At 38.9% G+C, this 16,179-nt stretch overlaps 1 protein-coding gene across 1 annotated transcript; it reads left to right on the top strand.

Moving 5' to 3' along the window:
• Positions 1 to 6,932: 6,932 nt before the first annotated feature.
• On the top strand, positions 6,933 to 13,322 carry LOC145722437 (palladin-like). The gene is made up of 8 exons (XM_081825611.1): positions 6,933 to 7,050; positions 7,247 to 7,309; positions 7,703 to 7,820; positions 8,952 to 9,014; positions 10,544 to 10,685; positions 11,870 to 11,893; positions 12,867 to 12,986; positions 13,081 to 13,322. The coding sequence occupies exons 2-8, from the start codon at positions 7,302 to 7,304 to the stop codon at positions 13,320 to 13,322; spliced, it is 717 nt and encodes a 238-aa protein (XP_081681737.1). The 5' UTR covers positions 6,933 to 7,050; positions 7,247 to 7,301.
• The last annotated feature ends 2,857 nt before the right edge of the window (positions 13,323 to 16,179 follow it).

Below are 16,179 nucleotides of genomic sequence, written 5' to 3'. Positions count from 1 at the left end.
ACATAGAGAGACATGACTGATAATGTCCTTGATACAGATCTCCTGCTTGGCACTATGTAAAATCAAGAAATTTGACAAACTCTGGGGAAGAAGCAAAATATTAAGTATGATCAAATAAATTTTCTAGTCATATAGAAAACAATAGTCCACCTATCACAATAGTTTAACTTGTTGAAAATAAGAACAGGTTATTTCTTTTTTCTGAAAAGCAAGAGAAAGAAGGAAAGAGAGAGCCAAACATGAAGGTAGTATGGTAAAGCATAAAGACACCTGGGAAAAATAAAAACCCACTGTTGCTAGAAAATGGTCTAGGGATGCCTGGGTGGCTCAGTCAGTTAAGCGCCTGCCTTCGGCTCAGGCCATGATCCCAAGGTCCTGGGATCGAGCCCCACATCAGGCTTCTTGCTCAGCGGGGAGCCTGCTTCTCCCTCTGCCTGCCGCTCCCCCTGCTTATGCTCTCTCTCTCTCTCTCGAGTTCTGACAAATAAACGAAAAAAAATAAAATAAAATCCTTAAAACAAAACCAAAAAAAAGTGGTCTAGAAAAACTGGGGAAGAAATGATATGGTGCATTTGTAGAACTCCCTATATACTAAAATTTCCTTAAGAACTTTTCAAAACCATCATCAAAATACTCAGTTGGAGTACCTGGGTGGCTCCGGTGGTTGGGTGTCTGACTCTTGGTTTCAGCTTGGGTCATGATCTCAGGGTCATGAGATCCAGCCCTGCTTGAGCTCCATGCTGGGCATGGAGCCTGCTTGAGATTCTCTCTCTCCCTCACCCTCTACATCCCCCAACCAGCTCACACACATACTCATTCTCTCTATAAAAGAAAAAAAAAATTACTCAGTGGATGTCATATATCATCTTCTCTTAAAATCTGAGTATGTTCACAAGTCAAATTCATTCATTTTCAAAGGGACTGACACTGGTGGGCCATAGAGAGCAGAAGCTCTTGCCTTGTTCAAAAAGTGATAGAAATCATCACACATACATGCAACCCACAACTCTTTTTCTGACTGAACTCATGTACTTCTTTCCTCAACTAGTTCTTCTTCCTCTTGCTGTGTTAGGTATAATGTGAAAACAGTGTCTTCCACAGTATCTCGTGCTTTGTGGACAATGCGAATTAATTAGCTTTCTGTGAATATAGGTTATTTAGTATGGCATTTGTTATCAAGCAAGAGATAAATATTTAAAACAAACACTAAATCATAAAATAGGCAAACAAAAGAAAGACAGCACAATAAACTTTCCCATCAACTCAAATAAGTAACACTTAATAAGGATGCACCAACTTTAGCTTACTGTGTGAATTTTCTTAAGTTTTCTCACTATAATGTGACATTTAAAACATTTGAGGGGCACCTTCGTAGCTCAGTTGGTTAAGCATCCGACTCTTGATTTAGGCTCAGGTCATGATCTCAGGGTTGTGAGATCGAGCCCCTTTTTGGGCTCTACACTGGACATAGAGCCTGCTTAAGAATCTCTCTCTCCCTCTGCCCCTCCCCCACAACTCACATTTTATGTTGCTAACCTGCCTTACATCGCTTCTCGTTCCCCAATTTTTGCCTAATGTAGCTACTACCAGATTCTTCAGTTGTTCACTTTTAAATAGCTCTAATGTTCTATTTTGCAGACCACTGAACCTATATTATATCCATGAAGCTAGTATAACGCTGCAGACATTCTAGCCATCCAGGCAATGTTATAAGGACATCAGCACTGTTCATTTGTGTGATCTCTATGTATCTTGTAATCTTTCCAGGGTAAGACTGCCAAGGTCTTGGACTCTTCATTTGGTGCAGTCTAATTCTGTTCTCTTTACAAAGAGCTAGGGTTACACTCAGCAAAGGTTACCATTTACGTGAGCCATGAAGCCTGCTAGCATAACTCATCATGAAAGTAAAATCCCTAGCTATTTTTTCTCTCAAGGACATCCCGAGTGCTACCTAAAATCAAGAAGGAACACTTCAGACAGGTCACATTTTCATTCTGATACTTTGGAGTGTAGAATTATTTCACAGCAGTCAAGCTAAGGGTTATTGTTGTTGTTGTTGTTTTTCTTTTGAAAACCTCCTTTTCTATCCCCTAAAAAAAATACATGAGAATTGAATGTAAAGAGTAGAGTAGCTTCAGCAAGAGAAGTCAATATTCTAAAATGAACTTTTTTTTAGAAATTCTTCCCTTTCTTAAAGTGGGGAAGAAGTAGTGGTTCTCACATTTGGTTTTGTTTTACCACTGAACCAATGTGAGCTCTAAAAGGTTTGCTTTCCTAAATAAATAACATTTTAAACTGTTTAAGTAATTTCTAAAGCTCAGTTCATCTTTCAAATGTCAGGGTGCTAGAGCAGCCTAAGCACTGACCACTTTTGCTTTTAGGTCCAATGTCCATCTTTCTTTCTCTTATCCTCTGAATTTCATCTGCTCTGGAAATTACAGAAATCAGAGATTTTTAAAGCACAGACTCTGAGAATTTAAAAATATTTAAAAAGAGCTAACAGAACTAGAAGAAATCTTAGGGACCATCTCCCTTCTCACTTCTCATTAGATATGCAATAACTGAGACCCTAAAGGGTCTTCCCCAAGGTCATATAACGAATTAATGACCGATCTATAATCAAAATCTAGATTTTCTCAATCCTGAATTAGCACTCTCTTTCCCAAACTACCTGGCCTGTCTATATTTTCATCCTTTTCTTTATGATCTTCAGACACAGATTGTTTAATTCATGCTAACCAGTGGCATATCCAAAGTAAGATGCAGGGTACTTCTTGGTTCCATTAGTTACCACTATCTCCTTTCATTGGCTGGAAGATCAGGGACAGGACAGAGGAAGTCTTGCCAGGCCTCCTCACTCCATGGATTAAGTGACAATATGAGCTGTCTGGCACCTTGCCCAGGAAATTTGATTGTTCCTACTTACAACAGGAGGCATCTGGAATTTAGAAGGCCCAGTATTACCTTTCCTTTATAAGGACTGGATCTTCTCTTTTTTGTTCTCATCAGCCTCGGGATATCAGGCAGTTTCAAGGTGGGCAAAAACCAAATCTCATCCACCACCAAAACTATTCTGTTGATATTTTCCGGCTTCTCCTTTGACACACGCCAAGGGGCTTAGAGGAAACTCTAGCCTCTTGAACCAACTGACCTTATATTTATTTATAAGGTATGTTTCTTCCAAGAAGTTCCAAAAGTTTCATACATGCTCTCTCACTTGATCCTTCTCTTCCCATGAGGGGAAGCATTTCATTTTTATCTTCCTACCACAGCCAGAGTGTCCCTGATGTATACAGGGTTTCTCTCCAGGGTCTAACACTCCAAGGTTAGAATCTCTAGAAGCCACACAAACATTCTCAACTGAAGTCTCAGCCGACTCCACTATACTAGGCACTAGGGATACAAGAGTGAACAAAACAGACTAGCTCTGACCTCATGGAGCTTACATACAAAGTAAAAGGACTGTTTCATTACCCACTGAATTCAGAACCATAAATACAATGTATCCTGATAAAAGAAAAAAATCACTACAGTCTCAACTACTCAGACTAATATCCACAGTTTTACATTTATCTGGTAATACAGAATCCATTTGCTAGAAGTATATATGGATTGCAGTAGAAGACAGGAGATCTGTATTCTAATCCTGACTCTTGTACCAACAGACTGCATGATCTTGAGCAAATAATAGTTTTGTTCTTTGAAGATGTTAGACAAGAATTCCCAAGTCTCTTCTTGGTCTTCAGTGATGGGTGATTGGTTAACACCACCTAAGATGGCTGGTGTGGTATGAGGACTTCCTGCCAACATCAAAAGAGGAGGAATCTATTTCAATTGCTTTTATTTGTAGGATGGGATTGAAGGAAACAGCACAAAACAACACACGTCTCCTAAGACTATTAATAGCATCTCCCTATGCATTAATCTATGAAATCAATCATCTCCACACCTACTATGTGTTGGACACTAGACTAGATACTTTGAGGATGGGACACTTTTGAAAAGATCCTTAAACTTAAGGAGCTTCCAAATGAAAGTACACAATAATAAATAATTAAAAGCCTATGAAAGAGGTTTTAAGTGCAAAAGAGAAGAAAGTCAAAGAGAGCTAAATTAGAAATCTCTGAGGTGGGGGGCACCTGGGTGGCTCAGTCGTTAGGCGTCTGCCTTCGGCTCAGGTCGTGATCCCAGGGTCCTGGGATCGAGCCCCGCATCGGGCTCCCTGCTCGGCGGGAAGCCTGCTTCTCCCTCTCCCACTCCCCCTGCTTGTGTTCCCTCTCTCGCGGTGTCTCTCTCTCTGTCAAATAAATAAATAAAATTTAAAAAAAAAAAAAAAAGAAATCTCTGAGGTGGGGTGCTTGGGTGGTTCAGTCGGTTAAGCATCTGCCTTCAGCTGAGGTCATGATCTCAGGGTCATGGGATCGAGCCCCACATCGGGCTCCCTGCTAAGGGGGGAGTCTGCTTCTCTCCCTCCCTCTGCCCCTCCCCCTGCTTGTACTCTCTCTCCCCCTCTGAAATAAATAAAATCTTTAAAAAAAAAAAAAAAGGGAAGGAATGAACCAACCAACCTCTGAGGAAAGGTGGAAATTCACCTGGATCTATATATAACAACCACAATCACAATAATAATAGCAGCTAACATTTACTGAGTGCTTGATACATGGCACATGCATGCATTAAGTGCTTCTGTGGACTATCTCGCATAAACCTCAAAACAACCCTAGAAATAAATACTATTATTGTGCCTATTTTACAGAATGGGAAATGTGATGCTTAGAGGGAAGTCTAACATACTTAATAAATGGTAAATTCGGACATTCTGATTCCAGGGTGTTCCTCACCATTGAATGACTATGGGATGCTTTCCCCACGTGTGATATAAAGAGATCAGCATAGTATCTGGCACACAGCTTAATGTTCCCTAAATGTTATTTACTTCCTTTTTCTATCCATCCCCCACCACTATTCACCCCACCACTAATAACTCCCATCCCCAACTCACAAACCTACATACCTCTGATTTTCCAATTTTAACATTGTTCTAAGTTCAGCTGAAGGTCAACTGTGGGCAGGAAGTTTTCCTAGACCAGTCAAGCTTCTGTCTCCTTCGGTCATAGCACTTATTTCTGACAGCCTATTGGGTGATGATGTGCTGTCTTGTGATGTCCCTGGCACTATTTAATGTCTATGATGTTAAAGTTTCTGATGTTTTACAGCACTGTTGAAGTAGTTTCTATATTATTATTATGTGTCTTTTGCACAACTCATCTGTTCATATGGTTTCATTTTGTCAGCTAACTCTAAAACCCTTTGTGTTGCTCCTGAGGACCTGGCAAAGGAGACATCAGGAAGTGTTCCACAGTTCAAAAGCTGAGGTATTTGTGAAGTTTTCATTCATTAGAAAAATGATTCAAGTCAAATAAATACAGCCAACACTTCCAAGTTTGATTCTACCCAGTTTAGAGAGTCTGTAGGTATAGACTCTCTGCCCAATTTTGGACATAAAGGTAATCTATGCATGTTTGCAATTCCTTTAGCATATGTACACTGACAGAACCTATCTTCTTCTGAACTACCGAAGAATAATTCTATCTGTACTTTGAAAATAAAAAATACAACTACCCTTATAAAAGGGGGGCAGTTCCAGTTCACAGATTTTTTTAATCTTACAAATTATGAAATACTATACACATAGACATGAGTAAATATAATGTATTTGGGCATTTTATTTTTTTTAAAGATTTATTTGAGAGAGTGTGTGTGTGCACACACGCAAGCACATGTGAGGGGAGGGGCAGAGGGAGAGAATCTTCAAGCAGACGCCACTCAGTGTGGAGCTAGATGTGGAGCTCAATCTCACGACTCAGGAGATCATGACCTGAGTATTTGCACATTTTAAATAAATAAAACGTACATTCTGTAGCCACTGTCCACCTTAAGAAATGAAGCATGAAACAGTATTAGCAAATCTTTTACATGGCTGAAATTTTAGCCTAAGGCAAATTAGCACAAAATGGTTATGAAACTTCAAGATAAGGAAATTTTTAAAGACTGAAAAAGCCACTAAGAATTATGAGATTATACACTAAGATTAAAAGATTAGATAAATCTAATCCAAAAGCATGGTATCAAACACTGTATGTAAAAGATTTAAGTAGGAAATAATTTTTTTTTCATTAAAGCATTGTAGTATAAAGTGACGCTAGAGACTAGGTTTCCTGGAATATTTACAATTTCAAATACTCTATTTCCATAAGACAATGGCTTTCTGAAAATTATAGTATTTTGTTATTCAGGCTAATCTATATCTTCCAATCTATCTCTTCTACCTGGAAATAACATAAAAGTTCTTCATGATGTCATGTGATCTAAATGTTGGTTTGGGTAAATAAATCATCACAGACATAATGTGGAAAAAATATCAGGTTACAAATTTAGGAGATCCTGACTCCAAACTCTGTTGAATTCCTGGCTATATAATGAGCACTAGACTCTCAAATACCTAACATAGAGGAAATATAATCAATACTAAGATTTGTAGTATCTGTGAGGAAAAACTAAAGTTGTAACACAGAAGCCCGATTATTCTTTTTTTTTTTAAGGTTTTATTTACTTATTCAAGAGAGAGAGTGTGTGTGTGTGCACAGAGGTGCATAGGTGAAGGAAGGGGGAGAGAGAGAACCTCAAGCAGACTCCACATTGAGCGTAGAGCAAAACGTGGGGCTTGATCTTACAATCCTGAGATCATGACCTGAGCAGAAGCCAAGAGTCGGACACTTAACTGACTGAGCCACCCAGGCGCCCCCTGATTATTCTTGATACTAAGAACTGAGATAGACTTCTCTACTAAGTACTCATAGAGATAATATGAAGATTGACAACATCCTTCAACACAGCAATGTGTCAACAGATTTTTTATTATAACAAATATGCTGAAGACTTCCAACCAAAACACAAATTCACAAGACAACAATATCGGCCCTATAAAATATTGTTTTGGGGAAATGACTCAATAGCTCTTCTGGGTGCAACCACTATAGCTCTGTAAAGGTAAACGTCTGGATTTTTTAAACTGAGAATATTAAAGTAGTTCCACACTTAGTCAAAAATTCAGATGTTCTGGATTGACCTGTTGCCCATAACTAACTAATTTGCTAGTCCTACTGTGCATACAATACAGGCGAACTAAATTTTATTAAATGCCAGTGAGATCTAGACAGAACTTCTTTTTTCTCTTTCTTACAAGGGAAGAGGGAAGAAAACATTTCTCTCTGTGATTGTGCTTGGAATATGCTACAGAAATGTCAGAGTAAGTACAGAATGTGCATGTGAATGTGCATTTGTTGCCATATGAATATAGGGGAAATTCTACTTTAAAAAATACACCAAAAAAAACCCCCCTAAAATGTTCCAAATTTTAAAGTGATTATTTGCTTTATAAATTATTTCTTCTGCATAAGTGTTTAGTAACAGCTCACTGATTATCAGACAAGACAAAGGAAATTTAAAGCAAAACTATCAGGAGCCATAATCCACTAACTGATCAAAAGGAAAAAACTGAAATTATTATGCAAATCAAGAAAAAATAAGGATTAGAAGTAAAAATGTGATTCATGCCAAATGAATACAGTGAGGCATTTCTATCAAAGCTGACTCTAATCTTTCTTTCACTGGACTGTGTTTGGTTTTGTTTCCACAACAGGATAAAGAAGAAAACCACTAGAGTTTCTTTGACCATCAGTTCCCTGGTTAACGAAACCTCCAACATCAGATCAAGTTACTCTACCTTAGTTCAACCATTGTGTATTGACCCCCAAAGGGTATGTTCAGTCTTTTTTTTTTTTTTTAAGATTTTATTTATTTATTTATTTGAGAGAGAGAATGAGAGAGAGAGAGCACATGAGAGGGGGGAGGGTCAGAGGGAGAAGCAGACTCCCTGCCGAGCAGGGAGCCCGATGCGGGACTCGATCCCGGGACTCCAGGATCATGACCTGAGCCGAAGGCAGTTGCTTAACCAACTGAGCCACCCAGGCGTCCCGGGTATGTTCAGTCTTAAAAGCCTTCTTAGGGGCTCCAGTGTGGAGAAACAGGCCCAGAGAAAAAGGAATCAATGCAACTTTCTTGAAAGTATACATGAGGAAAGCCTACAATTGCATAACCTCAAATAGAACAAGAAAAGAAATCCATGGGTCTCAGAAATAACTCCATGGTAGTTCTGTGGGTTGGCCATTTGTCTGTGTGCCAAACCATAGCCACAGTTGGTTTCTAGGAGTTCAGGCCCATAACAGAGTATTCCAACTATCCACGGAATGAATTCCCTTTTAATTAAAAAGCGGGGGCGGGGGGGAGATGTTTTACAAAAACCTAACAAACAAGAGCAACTGTATAGAGAAGGGGAAAAAAAATCTAGTCAGTAAAATTTACAAGTTATTTATGCCTTTTATATACAGTCTCTAAATAAGTGTCAAAATTCATCTCTCAAGTGTAATTGCTTGGCGCTGTATTTCACCATCTCAGCTGATGGAATGCTGGAGGACAGAGGGAAAAAAAGGGTGGCACTGGAGCAGATACCCAAAATGAGATTTAAATTAGAAGCATTATCCTTTTTAAAGAGGACACTTGGGGTGTGGTTGGTAGCACTAAAACTGATTCTGTTGGTTCACGGGCACCATGCTTCTAGGTTTCAGGGCCTTGACAGTATGGATGAGAGTGTCTCTTCTAGTTTTGGGGGTTTTTTTTTAAGATTTTATTTGACTGAGTGAGAGAGAGCATGTGAGCAAGAGAGAGCATGAGTCAGGGGGAGGGGCAGAGGGAGAAGCAGACTTCTCGGACATGGGGCTCAATCCCAGGACCCCGGGATTAGGACCCGGGGATCATGACCCAAGCCAAAGGCAGATGCTCAACCGACTGAGCCACCCAGGCGCTCCTGTCTCTTCTATTTCTTAAACCAGATGCAGAGTCCCTGCAGCAGCCTGTCCGGACCCACCTGTGTTGTAACCCCTGTGTTCACCAAGGTAACCTATCCATACTGCATGGTAGAGTTAGGATTTTATAGATAAATTGTAGATGTCATCATACGGGTGAGAAGGAAAAGGGGAAACTAAAAAGAACCTCAGAAATTATTATTTTATGTATGAGAAAAGTGAGTCCCAGAAGGGGTGAAATTACTGTTCAATGTCACAGAGCAACTCAGGGTTTCCTATACTCTTTAGACTTTTGCTCTACACCAATCTCCAGCTCTCAAGGGCAATGCTCAGACTGTCCTGTCCAAGTAGACTATGCTCTACCTGACCTCAAGGTTCATCTGATTCTCCTAACTAGTCATAAGATGCCCTTCTGACTAAGCCAATAAGCAAAACAATATCTATTTCCTGCTTGGGTAACAGAGAGTGATCAGGATTAAGAAGGCTCCCGTATCATCCACTGGAGAGAGCAGGAATCAATGAACTAGGTCAAACCAAACTAAGGTTGAAATCTCTGGGCTCACTGTCGCCCAGTTTCCAAACCTGAGAGAACTGGAACCACTGCTTCTTGCTGGCCCAGAGTATGAGAAGCAGGACAAAGATTTAACCTGTACCAAGTACAGGATGGGAGTCAGGAAAAAATGTCATTAAGAATAAGGAGCCCTGCTATAGATTCCAAAAGCTTGCTTGCAGCCCAGGCTGTCAGCTACATGGGTCTATTATTTCTACAAGTTTCCTGCTGCATTCCTTCCCGAAGATATGCAGCCCTGGGCATCAGGCCGCAAGGGCTGGGCTGGTGGTCACTGTGTCTCACCTGATAGAAGGACCTCAGATACTCCTTCTCAGCCAAGTTATAACTTGAAATGTAATTCTAGATTCTAGAGGACTCTAGCTGAAAACAGGAGAGAAGAGAGATCAGGGTTTAAGGGGGATATTTACTACAAATGCCACCCATTCATCAATGCATTGTGAGACCAAACCACCTATTTTTATGCTTTTGATATAACATTATAACTCTTCACTCTAAATGTTCAATTTATCGGAAATGAGCCTCAAAACCTAAAAAAAGGTTGAGCATTTCGCTAGCCCTATTTCACAGATAAAGTACCTGAGTTCCACAGAGGTTAAGAGTTTCCAAGTTCCTACGATCAGCTTCAACCAGTTAGTGGCAGAGTTGAGATTCTGGTCCAAGTCCTCTAAGTCATGATTCAGAATCCTTAAAAAATACAATGCTGCCCACACTATCTGACTGATAATAAAGATTAAATCTATGACTCTCCATGTACTCAACAAAATCATATAACAAAGGTAAGAGTTTTCAACTACTCTGTTTCCTATTTTGAACATGGCTCTTGGCGAAGTGAGCAACAACTTTGTGAAATTAAGATAAAAATAACTAACACATGACTGTAAAGCACACTATAAAGCACAGAAGAATCCCAGCAACTCCTTGTTTTGATTAAAGTACAGTCAGTTGTCAATAATTATGGCGAAAAGCATACTTACTACCAATGGCATCCCAAATCATTGCATATGGTGAAAGTTTCTTCCATTCTGTGAATTCTGTATTTGTTCTTCAGCATCTTCAAGACATTTCGACAACCAGCGGTCAGTTTGTCGCATTTGAATGCCGAGTCCAGGCAACAACCACAGTTCAAATTCACTGGTACAGAGAGAAAGAGCAGATAGCGGACTCTGAGGACTTCCAGATTCTGAGGAGAAGTATTGTGATAAGCTTTTCGATTTGCTTTGTATTTCAATTAACCTTGAAATCTAATTCATGTTTCAAAGTTTAATAGCTGACTTGTTACAGGCTCAGAAATTTTTGTTAAACAATTATGATTTCAAATTCAAATGATTCCTCGAAACAAAAAAGAAAAGATAGCTGTTTTTCTCTGATGAAACAATAGTTTTAATAGCTGTGAAAAGACTGGTTTGTTTTCATAAATTATCTTGCTAATGAGTTCTTGGCATACAAACAAGAAAAAAAATGTGAGAATAAACATATTTTTTAAAGAATAAAACAAATTAATAATGATGTACAGCTTTCTAAATACTTTATTATTTGTTTCCTACCAAATAATAAACTCAGGGAAGTGTAACAAGTATGATGATCTACTTCATGCTAAACACTGAGTTTATAAGCAACCTTTCATTTAATCCTCACATCAACATTTTGAAGTGTGCATTGTTATTTCCATTTTATAAGAAAACTGAAATCAGAAATACTAAATGCCTTGCCCAAGGTTACAACGTTAATAAATGCTGCAGCCAGAGTCCAAGCCCAAAATAGTTCTTGCCCCAAGCAAAGAAAATATATTTAAATATTGACGCAGCACAAATGAACACTTGCACATCACATCCAGGAAGAAAAACCTCTATTACACAATGTGGCATTAGCATAAAGAAGGAATTTTAAATCACCCACATCCGCACCACCCAAACTATTATCCTTTTATGTGTTTTTCTACAGTAATACTATAGTATGTTTATAATGAAATATTCAACTTTATTTTCATTAGAGAGACTAAAAGAAAAAGATTTTCTTGGGAGAAAGAGAGCACCACAGGACCAGGGGTTCAGTAATGGTTTCCATTCAGAGAACAGATACTTTCTTCATGTTAGAGATGAAGAACTAAAGCCAGAGAAGAATTTTCACAAAATCACAGAGCAATTCAGGGCTAAAGAGAACAAAAATACAGTTCTTCTGGCCCCCTGCCAAGTGTTCGTTCCATCATGTATCTTTTCTGGGATTCTACAGAGTTTATAGTCTGTGACTCTACATTACAGTCAACCTTGTATGTGCTTTATTTATTTAAGTTATTTATCATATACACATGGCCCCTTCTCCCAATTAAATTAACCGTCATCTTTTAAATTCTCTATTCCCTTGTTTTATCTTCCAGAAGCTTCTTTATCATCCATTCCCGGTAAGCACAATTTTCAACATCTTTATTTTTAAGATTTTATTTATTTATTTGAGAGAGAAAGAGAGCTCAAGCGGGGGGAAGGGGGCAGAGAGAGAAGCAGACTCCCCGATGAGCAGGGAACCCAAAGCAGGGCTCGATCCCAGGACCCTGAGATCATGACTTGAGCCGAAGGCAGATGCTTAACTGACTAAGCCACCCAGGCACCCCCAATTTTTCAACATCTTGATAATAAATGATTAAATCAAGATTACCATCAGAAGACTGTCTCCCAAATCACTTTTGCCATCATGAGCGGTTTTGAGGCTACCCTATAACAACTCGAACTGACAGAACAAAAGCAGCAAGATAACTGGGATTTGTCAGTGTGTTTATTCACCTATTCATTCACTCAACATAGTACAGACAATGGCCACGTTCCATTCTGGGCACTAAGGAGGTCCCTGCCCTCGCAGAGCATGCATCCATCCTCTGATCTATGACTCGTGAACTCTACAGAGAGGCAGTGAGGAGGCGTGCTGACATCAAACATCCAAGTTGTTGACTGTCCAAGAAGTAGGTGTAGTGCCCATCACAATGTGGCTATCACTGCACTATCGAACTATCCTGGCAATGATAACTTTTAGGTCAGCTCAGAAAATCTGTCTATAGGAACCTGATGCTAAGCACTAAAGCTACAGAAATCTAAAAGTCAAGGAATAAAGTGTAATCCCTGCTTTCAAGGAACTCACATTATAGTAAAGAGATGTGTCAAAGAGACAGGTGATAGGGACTCTGCTGGGATTATTTTAGGTTGCATTTTTTATTTATCTTCAGGAGCCCACTCAAAGACAAAAAGTCTAATCTGATGGATTGTTTAAAAATCTCAGAAATACTCTTTATTCCTAGTACCGACTTTCCCTGACATCCTCCCACACTATTTGTTAATATGGGATCTCCCAAAACTCTGGTCAAGTTGAATCTCTTGCCTTTCCAGAGGAAGTCTGCACCTTGATTATCACAGAAGTATTTCCTGAAGACTCTGGGGAATTCAAGTGCATTGCAGAAAATGAGGCTGGGACTGCAGTCTCCACAGCAAGACTCTTTGTTTCCCCAGGTAATTCTTTTCAGGATCTCCCTGCTCCAGTTCACCCAAGAGGAGGAGGAAGATTCTGTTTCTATCTGAGGTGGTAAATAATTATATTTTTCAGGAGGAAAAGAAGTGGAGAAGTCAGAGAGTTCTCCAAAGTTACCCATGAGTAAACTTTCTCCAAAACTGGCCACCTTTCCCTGGAGCAGTGATAGCCACACAAAGGACAAAAATCCAGATGACACCCCAATGAACGTTATTTCAACTATTCCCGAACCAGCCCGTCACAATGAACATGAGATCCAGGTTCCAAAGGAGGATTTCTGCAATGAAAATTCCTCTGAGCTGCAACCACAATGGTAAGGGCAGACAGACTTAACACTTGCTCATTCAACAAATGTTCTTGGTCCTGCACACAGAACAGTGAACATGACAAAGTTCCTGCCCTTAGGGAACTTGCATTCTGAGGTAAGTCACTTAATTCTGTCACTTCTCCCTTGCCCTCCATCCTATCTTTCACCAGAGCTGAAACAGTAAATGAAGCGCTTAGATCCACATCTAAAGGTTAGAGACATTGAAAAAAAAAAAAAAATCAACAATGCTGAAATGGCACAAGATTTTGAAGAAGTAGAATCTTTTCCACAAAAGAATTCAGGGTCTGATCTCAATGTAAATATAAAAAACATTGTGATACAGGTTTCTTCTTGTTGTCTTAGAATACAGACAGAATTTTCCTTGCATTTAGAAGGCAAGTGTATAAATGGAAAGATAACTCATTAGGTGAATTTGCCAACCTGGCTATACTCAAAACAAAATCTGCCATCATCCCCCAACCCCCAAACACAAACCTCAACTAAAATAGTCATGGGGGTTCGGGGGGGGGACTAAAAACTGACACTTAAAGTCATTTAAATTTTTTTACTTTACTAATATCTAACAGAGTCCACTAAATATTTTACAAACCTAAAGTTACCTTTAGGTTAAATTTAGGTTAAACACCTTTAATAAAACTTAATAAATGAACATTCTTGACTATTTTCTAGTTTAAGTAGCCTCTGTTAATTACAAAATAAAAGATATTGAAATCTTTTTTTTTTAAGATTTTATTTATTTATTTGAGAGAGAGAATGAGATAGAGAATGAGATAGAGAGAGAGAGCACAAGGGGGGGAGCGGGAGAGGGAGAAGCAGACTCCCCGCTGAGCAGGGGAGCCCGACGTGGGACTCGATCCCAGGACTCCAGGATCATGACCTGAGCCGAAGGCAGTCGCTTAACCAACTGACCCACCCAGGCGCCCGAAATCTCTTTTAAGAAGAGATTTCTTGAGTAGTATTTGGGTCTATCAAGTGAATAAATTTATCATATTAGAGATGGAAGGAATCAGAGGTCACCTACATGAAGTTCCTCATTCTACAAATGACTGAGATTGTAGATGACTGACCAATATTGTTGAGGGCTGCTTCCTCATGCTTCTGTGACCCTGGGATAGGTACTTCTCCAAGAGTTTCTTACAATGAAGACAGTGAAGAAAAGAGTTTGAACGTATATATTAACAGACCTGGAACAACATATGTCAAGTACATAATAGGAATTCGTAAGAGTGGCTATTACTTCACTGCATTGTTTTTTCTTAGGATCAATGTATCTTCAATAACAGTCTATGACTGTAATTTCTCAGTTAGTCTTCTGGAACCCCTTAGCTTCTGGGATCTCTAGTTACCTGGATATAGCTACCCTTATAAAGATTTCTCATGAGGTCAAAGAACGGGTGTGTGGGGGACAAAAGACTGCAATTTTTATTCAACAAACATTTATTAAGTACATCCTATGTGTTTATGTCAGTTTCTGTGGGAGACTTCCCTGGGGAGACAGCCAATACAGATATCTAAAACTTTTCTCCATGAGTACCTATGTTTAGCAGTGAGCCTTTAAGACTTAAAAAGGTACTGAATTTATAATACAGTATCTTTCACAGGAGATTACCATCTTTTTCATTTAAAAAATCATCTTTGAGAAAAATTATTCAATGAAAGTTCCACAAAAGTTAACAAGTTTTTACTGAATGTCAACTATAAGCCACAATGTCCCAAAGATAAAAAATAAACAGTCCCTCCCTCAGAAAACATTTAACTTGGTTGAGGAGATAAATGATACCATGTAAGAGTCCATCATATGATTTCCTCTGATTAGGTTAGTAAAACAGATACTATCTTCGTTTTTCAGTTAATTATTAAAGCTCAGAGAGATTAAGCAACTTGTCTAAGGTTACATAGCAAGTATATGGCAGAGTGGGCACTCACACTCAGGTCTCCAAAACAGATAATAAGGTTAATGTGTCTACAAAGCTGTAGAACATTAACCAAATTAATGTTATCATTTTTACTACTTGACTCCAAACCTAGTGGAATGTCCATTATTACTACTCTCTTGAAAAGAATATAAGACCGAATTAAGCACTCAAAAGGAGATTTCAAATTACAAGTGCTACAGTGGGACAGAACTTCAGTAATCATTGCGAATTATGCATAACCTGAAAATAAATGAAATGTTCTTCACTCGTTAGTCCTTCCATCCTCAATGTGGCATTTGCCTTCTCAGTTGATACAGCAGAAATTAGCTTCATCACATACATCTGACATCAGATTTTAGACAAAGCTCACAGCACCATTTTACAACAGTATACATAGTTTACATTTTTAAAAAATACAACAAGAGCTATAAATGAAGAAAGGATGAATGAGTGACAGCTAAATAGCCAAGTCACCCTTCCACTGACGATAGGACAAGAAAGAATTCCCCTAACGTGCAGCAGGAAATGGTTCAGTGACATAGTGGGAAGTTACCTTCATACTGTGAGGCACTAGAATGATTCACCAGAGGCCCTTACTGATAATTTAGAGAAATAATTGGAAAAGATGTCTTTGGGGACAGGTTGGAATATAGTTCACTCACCTGCCATCTTATGGATTCTTCCAGTTTTAGGAAAATTTTTTTCAAATAAGCAACTAAACCATTTGAATAGCTGTATGTGTGAGGAAACAAAAAACACCATTCAAAAAAGCAAACCAAACATTTAAAAGTAGAAAAACAGATTCATAATAGATTATTAAATATAGACTATTAACTTCTGACAATGGGGCCATGAAAGAAGACCTTCCTTTCCTTTCCTAAATCAGCCCTTAATCCCCTTACTGGGGCAAGAACCTTTGCCTTGATGTAC

Source organism: Leptonychotes weddellii, chromosome 7 (assembly GCF_054177405.1).
Source record: "Leptonychotes weddellii isolate Sample4059 chromosome 7, ASM5417740v2, whole genome shotgun sequence".
Lineage (NCBI taxonomy): Eukaryota > Metazoa > Chordata > Mammalia > Carnivora > Phocidae > Leptonychotes > Leptonychotes weddellii.
This window is presented reverse-complemented; position numbering and strand designations above follow the sequence as displayed.